This window comes from Cyprinodon variegatus, unplaced genomic scaffold (assembly GCF_000732505.1).
Source record: "Cyprinodon variegatus isolate N-32 unplaced genomic scaffold, C_variegatus-1.0 Scaffold1378, whole genome shotgun sequence".
Taxonomy (NCBI): domain Eukaryota; kingdom Metazoa; phylum Chordata; class Actinopteri; order Cyprinodontiformes; family Cyprinodontidae; genus Cyprinodon; species Cyprinodon variegatus.
In genome coordinates this window covers 319-13,578 of record NW_015151831.1, presented here as the reverse complement: position 1 = coordinate 13,578, position 13,260 = coordinate 319, and the positions used below count along the sequence as shown (strand labels likewise).

The 13,260-nt window shown below is 38.6% G+C and overlaps 1 protein-coding gene across 1 annotated transcript; it reads right to left on the bottom strand.

The window, feature by feature from the left end:
• Positions 1-5,873: 5,873 nt before the first annotated feature.
• On the bottom strand, positions 5,874-11,906 carry LOC107103116 (cathepsin Z-like; the record flags this gene model as incomplete). Its single annotated transcript, XM_015402646.1, has 5 exons — positions 5,874-6,479; positions 8,813-8,975; positions 11,113-11,263; positions 11,350-11,529; positions 11,727-11,906. Coding segments are annotated over 5 exons (800 nt in total), but the record flags the coding sequence as incomplete, so codon positions are not given.
• Between the last annotated feature and the right edge of the window lie 1,354 nt (positions 11,907-13,260).

The window sequence follows — 13,260 nt, the reverse complement described above, 5'->3', positions numbered from 1 at the left end:
AGGAAGTTATGGTTATTTAAGTACATGCGCCTTTAAAACACAATGTTACGAATGAGCGAGCTGCCTGTGGCAAGATGGCCGCCATGTGCGGACGTCGACCCCCATTGGCCAGCAGCGTGGACGAGACATCTAGCCTTTATTATGGATATCTATGGTGGCCGGTGGCTGCTAACCAACCAATGGGCAGAAGTTGACCCCTTAAGACACACCCCTCCTCATTTGCACAATGAGGGAGAAATGCAGACAGAAATGTAAATACGACAGGCAGATATAAATAGCAATGAAGAAATAAATAGGGTAAAAAACACAAAGGAAGAATGAACCAGACAAAAATATTATAACATGCACATAAATAAATACTTAAAGAAATAAGTAATAAATAAATAAAGTTGAAGATTATAATGGACAATAAATAAATAAGGTAATTATTACAAAGGCGAAAAAACAAAGAAGCTAATTAAAAGAGATATATAAATTTATGTCTCACTGTATAATTTAATTTCTATCTACATTTATTTGTTTATTGTATTTTTAGGGGGGAATTAATTGTATGCTTATTCATTTTTGGAGGATTTATTTCTGTATTTATTTCTAATTATGGCAGGACTGTTCCTCCATATTCAAGTAGCCTGAGCAAAATAAATACAATCAAAGAAGGGACCGACCATGACTATGAAGCTAATCCCAGTGGGAAGTTTGTCCTCTGTTTTTGTCCTTAACTATCAGGGGCAGTGAAAGCCATGCCAGTCCAGGGACTGACTGCAGTTTAAGGTGCCTTTGTCAAGGTCAATGACCGGTGTACCTGACATGTAACACCCATACCATGCATAGTGCTTTAAGTTAATAGAATATATTAATTTGCCTATGGGTGCTTCCAAAAAAGCTTTTTTTTTCTTCTTTTACGAATAGACTACTGAATACGCACTTCAAATAAGACAATTGTTTTCACTTATTTTAAATGGAATTTGTCTTGTTCCATTTGCAGAGTGTCTGTTTTACCCCCTCATTAAAAAAGAGAGAAGACTTATTTAGATTTCAATTTTATTGCATTGCAGCCCCACCTTGTAAGAGGAGAAGTTATAAAAAAATTTTCACACAGCTCAATGCAAAGTACAAACTGGTAATAACAATGAGGGGAAAAAAAAGTAAACATAGCCCCACCCTTTAAGGAGTGGAAGACAGTGAGACACGGGCACACATCAGTTTAACCACCTCGGTGGAAAGGACAAAGTGAGGAGAACAGTGAAAGCAAATGCAAAGGTAAATAAAAAATGACATTATTTATTTTAACATTTCTTTTATTTAATTTTTTTACTTATTTAAAACACAAAGCCAGTAATCAGAGTTAAAAATTATGACAATTTTATCATGAATAATACAAGAGCAATGTCGACATTCAGGTTATTTTCAAACCAACTTCCGTTAAAAGCTGTTGTTTTTCTTAAATGGTGACAGTTTCAAGTAAAGCTGCCTACCTTTAGTCATATACTGTAAAACATTCAAATTTTTAATGCCAAAATATGTCACTGTGAACTTTTGACAAAATATTTATTCCAGTTTAAAATATATGGACTAAAGATTACACCCATTAATAATGAAACATTCATGATTTTTTTTTGTCATGGTCTCTGTTCTGTTGTGCTTTACTTTGCTCCATGTTTTCTAGTTTTATTGGTTTAATTCCTGTTTTGATGTAGTTTCTAGATTTATGTTAGTTCTCAGGTTTTTCTGTTGTTGTCCTCTGTTGCCCTCGTGTGTGTTCCTTTCCCCTTGGCTCCCTCGTTGTCTCCTCTGACACCTGCTCCTTGTCAGCTTGTTAGCCCTGCCTTTGTCTCAGCCAGCTACATATACGCAGCGTCTCAATTCGCAGGCTGTGTACTTCCGAGGACCCAGCCTACCTAGCCTCCGGAGGACCCAGCCTTGGTAGGCTGCTCCGGAGGATCCTCAGCCGTTGGTAAATGGGACGGTCTAGCCTTTGGAGCACTTCCTGTTTGCGACACGACGTCATCACGTTTACCCCAAAAACAGCGCCAAACAAAATCCGACAGCTCGAGAAATACGGAAAGAAACAACAAAAACAAAAAAATAGATATGGAAATTTTTATTTACTTGTTATTGGAGGAGGAGAGTCGCTTTGACGGCTTCGGCTGGCAGAGCACAGTGGAGAGGTAAGATCTACCTGCTATTATTCTAACCCACAGGGGCCTGCTAATGATCAGAATATACGAGTTATTAAACAAACGCTTGTCAGCAGATTGATGAATATGTTTAAATATCAAATTTTATATTTATTTGTAAGTTTGTAATTTATTTGTTTGTAACTTTAGAAATTTGAATTGAATTGAATAGTTAAATGTGTAGAAACCCTGTAAATAACTGACTTAAATAACTACTTTCACCATCACTAATGTTGTGTTGAGAAGCCAAACTGTTGAGAAATGAATTGTTTTTTGTCTAAATTGTTATCCCCTTACTGCCTGGTTTTATTTGCAATTTTATATATATATATATATATATATATATATATATATATATATATATATATATATATATATATATATACAGGAAAAAAATAAAAATATAAAAACAAAAAAATAAGTTAAATACTGGATCTGAAATTTTAATTTCTAATAAATTATTTAATAAAGATAATGAAAAAAAGATAGATGACTGAATAAAAATAAATATTTTTGTCTTTTTTTTCCTAATAACAGCATGTGCTGTCCTGCACAACATCTGCCTGGGAGCCGGTGACATCACTGCCCCAGAGGATGACATGCCAGAGGATGAGGAGGGGGAGAACGTGTTGGAGGCAGTCACTGGTGCTCCATGTAGGGACCAGCTGTCTGCTGAGGTGTCTGCTCTGGAGGAGGGTCTACCCGACCATCGTTACATTTAGATGGCAAGTAGAATCACATTTTAGCTGTTCTCATTTCAGGGTTATGAAAACAGTTTTAGTAAAGTCATTATTTTCTGCGTCATTTTAAACTTTTTTAGTAACATGGCAGCCGTCGATTGGGTCAGCCCTGCAAACCTTGATGGACGATATGGTGAACAGTGGAGAGAGGCACCCCCCACCCTCCAGATGATGTCCCACTCGCAGTCAGAAGACTCCAAGGTCATCTGTGTGGCATCGCATCCAGTCCAGCAGCACCACCAGGGACTCCTGCTCAGTCACAATTGTATATATATATATATATGTTCTCTAGCAATATTTACTATATATCTCCTGTAAATAGTTGTAGTAGGTAATTTTAAAATCTAATGTCAATAGTTAAAATGTTTTTAATAGTTTATTGTAAATACTTGCTTCTCTAAAAATAAACTGATGTTGTCATTGAGAAGTTCTAAGTTTACTTAAATTTGTTATGGTTCTTATTTGTTGACTCTGAGTTTTCTGTTATCAGTTGTTTTGTTATTTTCCATGATCTTCAAGCATTCTTTAGTTACTCTCTGTTGCCCCCTTGTGATTGTTTTCTTTTCCCTTGGATTACCTCTTGCCAGTTCCACCCACACCTGCTCCCCATTCANTGGACCTTTCTGCCTCGAGCGCCATAGACCTCCATTATTTGAATGTCAGCAGACAGCAAGAAGCCTCCCAGATCTCCAGTTGCATTTGAGATATCAAAAAAGTACTCCAGAGTGTTGTTCAGCATGGGGGTGAGTAGAAAATTAAGACTAATCATGTTTTGGGTGTACTATTCCTTTAAGGACCGATTGAGGGGAAATCTAAGTCTCTCAAGCCTGAGTGTCAGTAGTACTTCCTTCACCCATCTGTTGTGAGATGGAGGATGAGGATGTTTCCACTTAAGAAGTATGAGTCTCCTGGCCAGCAGGGTGACAAAGGCTAGAAGAGTCTGAATGGCTTTAGAGTTAAAGGGCTGTAAGGGGACACCAAACAAAGCTAAGTCAGGATCAGGAGTGATGACAATATTGTACGCTGTACTAAGAGTTTTGAAGATTTCAGACCAGAATGTGGCAAGCCTGGGGCAGGACCAAAACATATGGGAGTGGTTGGCTGGAGATTGTTTGCACCTATTACACGAATCAGTTACATTGGGAAAAATCCGGGACAACCTTAGATTAGTGTAGTGGGCTTTATGTACAACTTTACATTGCAAGAGGCTGTGCCTTGCGCAGATTGAAGAGGAGTGAACCATCTTTAAAACCTGTTGCCAATAATCCTCAGGCAACGAGGTTCCAAGCTCTTGCTCCCACGAGTCCCTGGGTCCAGGTGCCGAGGCATTGGCAGTGGAATTAATGAGGCTGTAAATGCTAGAGGTCAATCGTTTTTGTTCAGGGTCAAGAGCCAGAAGGTGGGAGTTTATGTAATTCAATGCGTTTGCTCCGTAGATGCCGTGTTGTAAATAAATACACAGTGAAATAACAGAATGTAAATACATTTTTTTTTCAGTGAATATTATTGTTTAGCCTTATGTCATACATTCCTTTGATCCCTCATATATATGTGAGTTCAGAATCTTTGAGTCATTGTGTCGAAATAACTTTTAGGGTTAAGAATGACGATCTCTCTAACCTAAAAGAAATGCGTGAAAAGGAGAAAGATTGAAGAATTATGTGGACTCAATGATGAACTTGATAGAAACTTTACTGAAACCATCTCTACCTCTGATGTGAAAAAACGGTTTAAAGCGGAGATGACATTAAGCATGACGCATGACAAAAGGATCAAGGAGCTTCAACTGGAGCAGATTCCCAGAAGGCTTTCATGGAGAAAATCGCTGCAGAAACGGAAACGCAACAACACCAGGTAGGAAGCATTAAAGAGCACTTAATAGATCCAATGATATTGAAATGTCAGTCCAAGCTTGCAGTAAAGCAGCAGAAAATGCTCAGAAAAAAAAACAAGAATTTGGAAGAACAGGTTAAGAGGTTGACAAAAGAAAAGAAAAACTTTCAGATCAAATTAAAGTCGTTAGTGGTCACAAAAAGGGCTAAGGAGTTGATTACAGAGTTGGAGAATATAAAAAAAAATCCTGAAGCCCAGAACTGCTTAAGGTCTGCTGCTTTGAACAAAGTGATGCAAGACAAGATGAGGAAACCAATAACTTCTAGAAAACCCTATCAGATGTCTTCATCATTTTGATTACATATCACATTAATCTTCTTTAGAACCAGTCCAATGTGAAAGAAAACCTGTGCCAACAAAACGAGAAACAAGAACGTTTCTGCCATACGCTGTTATACGTTAGTTGGCTGCTTTTAGATGTTGTCTAAGTTTCGAGCAGCAGAAAAAGTCGCTAGATTTGGCACTAGGCACTTTTTTTAAAATCAAAGTGCTAAGTCTGAAAAGTGGCTAAATATGGCGACAGAAGTTTGCAACACTGCTCTTCACAGTTTGGTTGTTTTCAAATGGTTTGCTGCTGTCTGTTCGGACCTTTCTAAACATGTGCAACAAATAGACTGATCCAATATGGTTGACACTGAAGGGGGGGGCGTTCTGATGGCATTTTAGCAAAGGATTTATATCAAAAACATAATTTAACAAATTAGGAATAGTTGTATTAACCATACATGTAAACATGGGACCCTTAGGAACTTGTGGCCCTTGGCAACTGCCTGGTATTGCTTAATGTTAAATCCCCCCTGCTTATAGGGAGCATGGACAGAGTGCTAGACAACTTAAAAGAATCCAGCAAATAGCAATGAAAAGCAGACAGTTTTTAAAGCCTCAAACTCAATGCTATTTCTGACACTCTGAATTGAAAAAGCTTCCTGGATGGGAAGCAAAACATCTTCAAACTGGGAAACAGTTTTTTACTTTTTTGGGATTAACTGTGAACTGGATGACTCAGAATCTTCACCGCCATAAAGTCTGTCATGTGAACCTCGCAGAGAAAAAAACCCCAAAAAGATGTGAATCTGTTTATTAGCAGTTTGAAACAAAGCAGATGATTCAATCTTTGTGGTATAGATTGTTCAACATGAAGCAGCATTAGTCCAAGTTTAACAATCAGTGTTAATAAGGCACATTATAGTTTGATTTCCACTTAAGACTGTAGTGCAATAACCAGTAAATGAAACATTCAGTGCGTGTTTGCTTTGGTTTGGTCACAAAAAAAAAAAAAAAAAAAACCCAACACTAAAACCCAAAGGTGTAGTCTTAATTGTAAAAAATGTTCACAGCATTTTTACTGATTCAAACCCTCCACCAATTTAAAGACAACAAAAAACCAGGTTGAAGAATTTTACTCTGCAGATTTCTCCGCAGTACGTGGCATCGATTTTAAAGTGGAAAAATCCCTTTTTGTTTTTATATATATATAAAAAATTATAATAATCAAGGTTTCCCTTCAGGAAGAAGACGTTCCAGCATGGACCTATGAGCTCTTCTAATGGTACTCCTTGGGGACGATGGGGTCTCCAAACATGCAGTCCTCCTCCAGCGCCAGGTTGTACTTGCTGCCGCTTCCTCCTTTGTAAGCGCTGGTCACAATCCTGAGCCAGCCCTTCTCACCCTGAGGAGAGGCAAATAATTACAGAAAATCAGTCTGCTAACATATATTTATATAAAACTTTGAATTTGAATTCTCAGAAACCTTTAAACTGATGTAAAACAGAAAAGAAAAGAAAAAAAACAAACAAACCACCTCACAGCCAAGCTAGTATAAGGTTAATTATTATAAGGTGATCACACTCTTTGTCTCCATCTAGTGGTCAGAATATTTATATGAATGCTTACATTTACATCTTCAGTATTTGCCACATTTCAACAACCTTTAATTAAATTAGTGTGTGATAGCTACAATGTTGTTTTTTAAAATTATATTTTCAGTCAGAAATAAGTTTAAGAATGAAAAAAATGCTACAAATGTATTATTTATTTTATTTTTTTTACATCAACAATCTTGATTGACAGATGACCTTTGATATATGATTGGCCGAATTAAGGTGTTCAGGCTGATGTATAACTAACTGGCCAGCATGAGATAAGGAATAATAAAAACACAAATTTTAAGATAAAGAGGGATAAAGAGCCAGAACGATTTGACATTTAAATATGTTTCCTTACCACTTAAAGGTACACTATGCAACCGTTGTTGATTTTCTAGCGAGGCTCCCCCCCGAGGGCGAAAGTAAAAGTGCACTGTCGTAAATATGCACAGCTGTTCTCCTGGTTTCTCCGTCAAGCCAGGCGCGGTTGTTTTGAGCTTAGCAGACAGGCGAACACAACGAATGACTAAGCATCTGACGCGCGTGACGCGCCGCAAACGCGCTGCTACTCAAGATGGAAAAATTTAATTTTTGCTGCTCGACGCGTCGCGTCAACCAATCAGAGAAGCTGATCTGGGAGCTGGCAGGGAGAGAGACACAGCGCTGATGATCAGAGCGCTATGATCACTACTCTTAAACAGTTTATTGACGCCTAAATTAACTTAAAATGCAGAAATCTGACGGCAGAATATGTTCGCTTTTATTATCCTGCTGCCTGCAGTTTGGATTATTTAGATGAAAAACACCTACCAGCTGCCGCGGTGAACCGCGAGGAGGCGACCCGGCCAGAGGCTGCTGATGAAGGGATTCCTACTGTCGGCGCAACGCTGGTATGTGGGGGTCTGAGCGGCTCCGACAGAAAAAATATTGCAAGACAGGATGATAATCTGAATGAACTGACTGCACTGATTATGTTTTCAGGTGGATTTTCTCACTTAAAAACATATTAAAACTACTTTATTCCCACTGATCACAGCAAATATAGCTGCAAGGCAGAGAAAGGATAGTGAAGCTCCGCCCAACGCGCATCAGACACACTTTTGCACCGCGCAGCCAGAGCAGCAAAGCTGCTTCAGCCGCGCGTCAGAACTAACTGGTACAAGCAGTAAAAATGAAGCAGTAGACGCGATTTTGCTGCGTCCGGTGTGAAAGCAGCACTGCACAAAGATCGCCACTGTGCTAGCAACGAGAATGCTTTTAACTGGGGGCGTGTAGCAGTTCTCGCCGTAAAGCAAGACCGACTCTCGCGAGACTTCTGAGCCTGTGGGTGCGGGTCGGTGCTCCTGCAATTGCAAGTGCGGTATTTCCCCCACAGACCACCAGGGCGGCCGAGAAAACCTTTGTTCAACCTGAAATGACTCATTTAATCATCCAAAACGTTATGGAACACATTAATTAACTGAAAAATGTTGCATAGTATGCCTTTAAAAAAAATAACAGAACATGTTACGGAATAAATATCAAATCCGTTCTTTCATTTATCGGGATAAAAACTGGATCATTCTGATTTCTAGCTGCTCATGTTCCTTATATATCAGTTTACAAAAGATTCACAGCCTAAAACTTATTGATCAATAAGCAGTTATTTAAAAACAGTTATTGACCTAATTTACCTTTATGAACTAATATGGATTGAATTTTGTATCCTTATTGCTGCAGGCAAAGAATATGTCTGTAAATGGAAATTTGAAAAAAAATGTAATGGATTTTCATCCATTTTCCAATTAGTTTTTTTTTTTTTTTCTTAATCGGGTTTCACAAATTGTATTTTTTTTGTGTTTTTCAGATCACATTCTGGGGACGGCTTTCGTCTGGAAAGAGGAGCAAAGACAGATTTCGCATGGCAACAATACTGTATTGGTCAATGTGAGCATTAAGAGTGTGATCTGTAAAGCACAATTTGAAAAGAATAAAATTCAATCTGAAAAAGCAATTTAACAAAAAACTATATATATATATATATATATGAAATAAAATCTGAGAAAACAGCAAAGTTATTCTCGAAACCTTTAAATTTAAATGTTTGTGAACGTTTCCATTCTGGATTCCACTTATAAAGCTGTAGCAGAGGACTCACCCATGGTTCCCCCCAGGAGTTGCGAACGACCCAGTATTCGACCCCATCCTCTACTCCCCATCCTGCCACCGACACGATGTGGTTGATGAAAGCCTCCTCCTGGTATTCAGAGTACAGACCTCCGGTGTACGCATCCAGCTTGTCTGTGGCCATAATCCCACAGCTAAAGAACAGAAAACATCTCAGGTCACTTCCTGTTTTGGATTAACAGTGTAAAAGTTACACTCAGTAACGAATCACTCATAAAACCAATCAGTAGCATTGGTTTCTGCAATATAATGTAAAGACGTAGAAAAAAAAATCTTTATTTTCTTACAACTTCTGTTTGTTATTCATTTGTTATTTAAATCCCTGCATCGTGTCTTTATGTCTTACTGGTGTAATTCCACTGCTGTCCTTAAAGATAAAAAGGTATTAAATCATGGAGCTTGAGAATCCAGGCGTGTGCATTATTCAGTTTGTATCTAAAATAACTAGCACAATAAACTGGTCAAATAAAAATATATACTTTTTTTAATACAGCATATTTTTCAACATTTAGGCTTTAATGTTTTTTTTTAAAGATCCTTTTAATACAAGAGAAAATGGATGCTTCTCAATCGTTATCAACTAACTCTAGATTAAGTCAATCGATTTTTTTTATGAAAAATAGACGGACGGACACAAGTCCAAAGAGTATTTCCTGAACTTCCCCCCACTGCTTTGCTGCGATTGTCCATTTTAAGCTCTTCAAACTGTTAGAAATACGTCCTTCTCATTTCAGACTATTTAGTTGCTCCTGAACGCACCTTTGAGCCTTTACATTTTCGAGTCGGTGGATGTACCACAGGTATATAGTGTCTTCTAAATCACTTGTTATTCTTGCTGCTCCTCTATTAAGGTCGGATTTAAGGAGCATAAAACTACCAACATTCCTGTTACAGATTCTTGTCATGGTTGGTTTACTGCTGTCACATGCTCCTCCCATTTTCTTATTACTGCTTATATAGTTATCTGGTAGATGTTAAAATCTTTAAAGCAACCCTGCTTTAAACCTACGCAACGTTTAATTCAATTTAATTCAGTTTGTTTCTATAGCGCCAATTCACAAATGTCATCTCAAGGTACTTTACAGTTCACCTGAGCATCCTGTCAGATTGATTTAAAGTTTTCTATCTAAGGAAAACTAGTTGATTGCATCGACTCATTGGCCGTTTCTCAATGTGTACTTGTGTGTTTTCATGTTCTCGTGTGCTAGAGAAAAGTCATCAGCCTCAGCCCTGTTACTGTTCCAATTCACAGGAGACCGAGAATGGACAAATTCCCCGGATGTTGTTCTCGCCCCTCCCTCTTTACCCAGCATGCATCAGAGCAGACTTGTCCGTTATTGAGATTGACAGCTGTCCCAGCATGCACTGCGGCAGCAGCAGCTTCCAGGTTAGCGCTCACAGAGCTCAGAATATTACGTTAAATGTTCTCTTTTCTGTTGCCTTTGTTCAATAAAAGTACGTTTTAAGATCATTTGAGGCAAAAACACACTTTTAACCATCACTATATGGCCCATTTACCGATTTAATGCGTAATTAAAGAAAAAAAAAAAAATCAGAAGTTGAGAGGACCTAGCCCGGCTATATTTGATGTTCATTTGATTTGTGTTTATCTGACTGTGTTCATTATCATTTCCCCACTAAATGAAAAAAGTCAGAATTTATTATTATCTAGAGGCTATTAATAACAGGTGTTGAAATGCAGCTCCAGGTGAGCAGAGCGTGTGGTGATGTCATCAGTACGCTTCTGTTCCAATTCACCCATATTTATGATGCGTGCTCCCGTTCTCCCAGAGTCCACACATTACTGGGTTCTTCCCAAGAACATACTTAGCGAGGACACGAGTCCGTACTCGTGTTCTTATGAATTGAAGGCAATCTCTCACACTAAGCATGCTTGTAGTGACAGTGGAGAGGAAAAACTCCCTTTGAACAGGAAGAAAACCTCCAGCAGAACCAGGCTCAGTGTGAGCGGCCATCTGCTGTTCAACCAACTGAGTGATGTTTTCTACCAAACATAAGAGACCTTCACAGAACAGCTGTGTTCAAGCAGAGATTAATCCACTCAGAGGTTTTGAGTGGACCCGGATTTTATTTAGGGGTGCTAGAGTAAAAGGGGCCCTACTTTGGTGCCCAGCAGTGCTCCTCAGGCACTGCTAAAAGCTACTGCTTTCAAACTGATGGATGAAATGCAGTTTAACCTGAATGATGAAGCAGATTTGATGAAGTAAACTTTCAAAATCTCCCTTGAATTCTGAACAAAGTGCTGCAAACCTGATTGGTCCTCTGGCATAAATCTCAGCCATCATCTTCTCTCTCCCGCTGACAGAGCCGTAGTCGCCCACCTTCCACATAGTGTAGTTCTGGACAATGTTGCACTTTCCAAACGTGGTGCAGGTGCCACACTGGTTGAATTTGTTGCATTCTTTGGGAACAGAGCAGGTAGAGGTGAGAGTCAAACTGGATGCATAGCTGCAGTTTTATTTCTCCATATTTTAGGGGCTCTCTTACCCTGGTCTTTAGCCTGGTAGTTGTTGCAGGTCTCATCTGGGATGCCGTGGGTGTTAGCATACTCCCAGACTCCGCTGTGATCCCCTCCATGGCAAGTGCCAGCATCAGCACAGTCGATCACATGCTGCACAGAGAGGTACGCAGAAGGCCAGGCTCCTTTTCTCTTGATATTGATGCGATCTAAAGGAGGAGGAGTCAAGCCTTAAGACAATTGGAAAGATAACCACCACAAGTTTCTGATTGTTGCTTCCTCTTTTAGAAGAGGAAATGAAACCGCCTCATGCATGTAAAAATATATTTTCAGTCTTATGATGAAGCCACAACCATTTATAGTGTTTTTAAAGCGCCTGATTAATGAGAGCTGTGTCGACTCATACCTGCCATGGCGCTGGTGCTGCCATGGGCCCAGCAGGAGCCGCAGTACTGGGGGATGTGCTGGTTGCGAGTCGTGCTGACGAAGTTGGTTCCGTTGACGTTCCTCCAGTCCCACACCTTGGGCAGCTCAGAGACATTCAGGTACTCATGAGGCCGAGGACCGGATCTGGAAATGGAGGAATCTCATCAGCCGTCTGTGCATCCATTTATTTTAGACATCTACAATAATTATTCCAGCCGAGAAGATTTTTAATCCCTTCCAACCAACACTTGTTTTATGGAGCGATCACTTTAACTGAGCCTTTATTCTCAGATCAAATGTGTGAAACTGGATCGTTTGTTTTTCACCCTTTGGTTTCACTTCTTGGGTTAAAATAGAACTCCACTTACAGCAGAAAGCTGCAGAGAAGCAGAATCACTTCTCAGATGGACTGACGCACACATGCAGGTTCTACAGGGATAATGTTCCCAATCTGCACAAATATTAATTTCAGTTAACAGTAACATTCAGGATTAACTTTCTAAATCTGCTAACTGCTGTGCTGCAGTGGAACCTTTCCGGCCATCTGCTAATCTGCACGCCTTCTTATACATTTCTTTTTTGTTTAATCTAAGACTGGCTTAACATACGTCTGCACTGCATTATTCTTTTAAGCTATTCTTTTCAGCAAAATAAATAAATAAAATAAGATAAAATAAGATAAGATAAAAAAAAAAACAATGTAAGGATATTCATGCATGATTACAATACTGATCTTAACATACATTCTTAGAAGCTTGTAGAATGTGATAATATCTTCCTATAAAAGTACAAGCACACTACAACACTAAGATATATAAAAATACATATATAAGAAAAAATAAAGACAAGCAGCATACAGTCGGTGTCTGTCTTGAATTAATTAATCATATAAACATGCAAGAAAAGGGAATTTAACAATTTTTGGAAAACATTTGTTTTATTTTTTTTAACAGAGCAAACTTAGACTTAGATTCAACTTTATTTATCGCTTGGAATGACTTCTTCAGGGAAATTCTGGTTCCAGTAGCTTATATAGAGTACAAAGAGTTAAAGCAAGATGCAATTAAAGATAAAAATACAAAAGAGCATAAAAAAAAAAATTGAGTTGTAAATTTCTGGAATATGTTTCCTTTAGATATAAAAATATCTGCACAGCAGAGAGCTAAGTATATGAATTCAATTATTGAACTGCAGAAATGTACTGACCTTATAAATAAGTTTTTAAAAAAAGTACACAGGCTACACAGTAGTTGCATGTTTTATTGCAGAGAGAGACAGTAGAATAATGAACGAGTGAAAATAGGTAGTGCTTTGCATAGGATGTCTAAGGACGGGGATGCTGACCCTTGTTCCTCTTCCTATCACCTCTTTTTTACCCCCAGTGATGAGTTGTACAGCTTAATGGCTATCTGCATATAGCTGCAGATCCTACTGCCGATATAAACCAAAAATCATAGCTAGTCTTTGAAGCCATGCATGTCATATTTAATATGAAACCTAAGGTAAAGAAATAT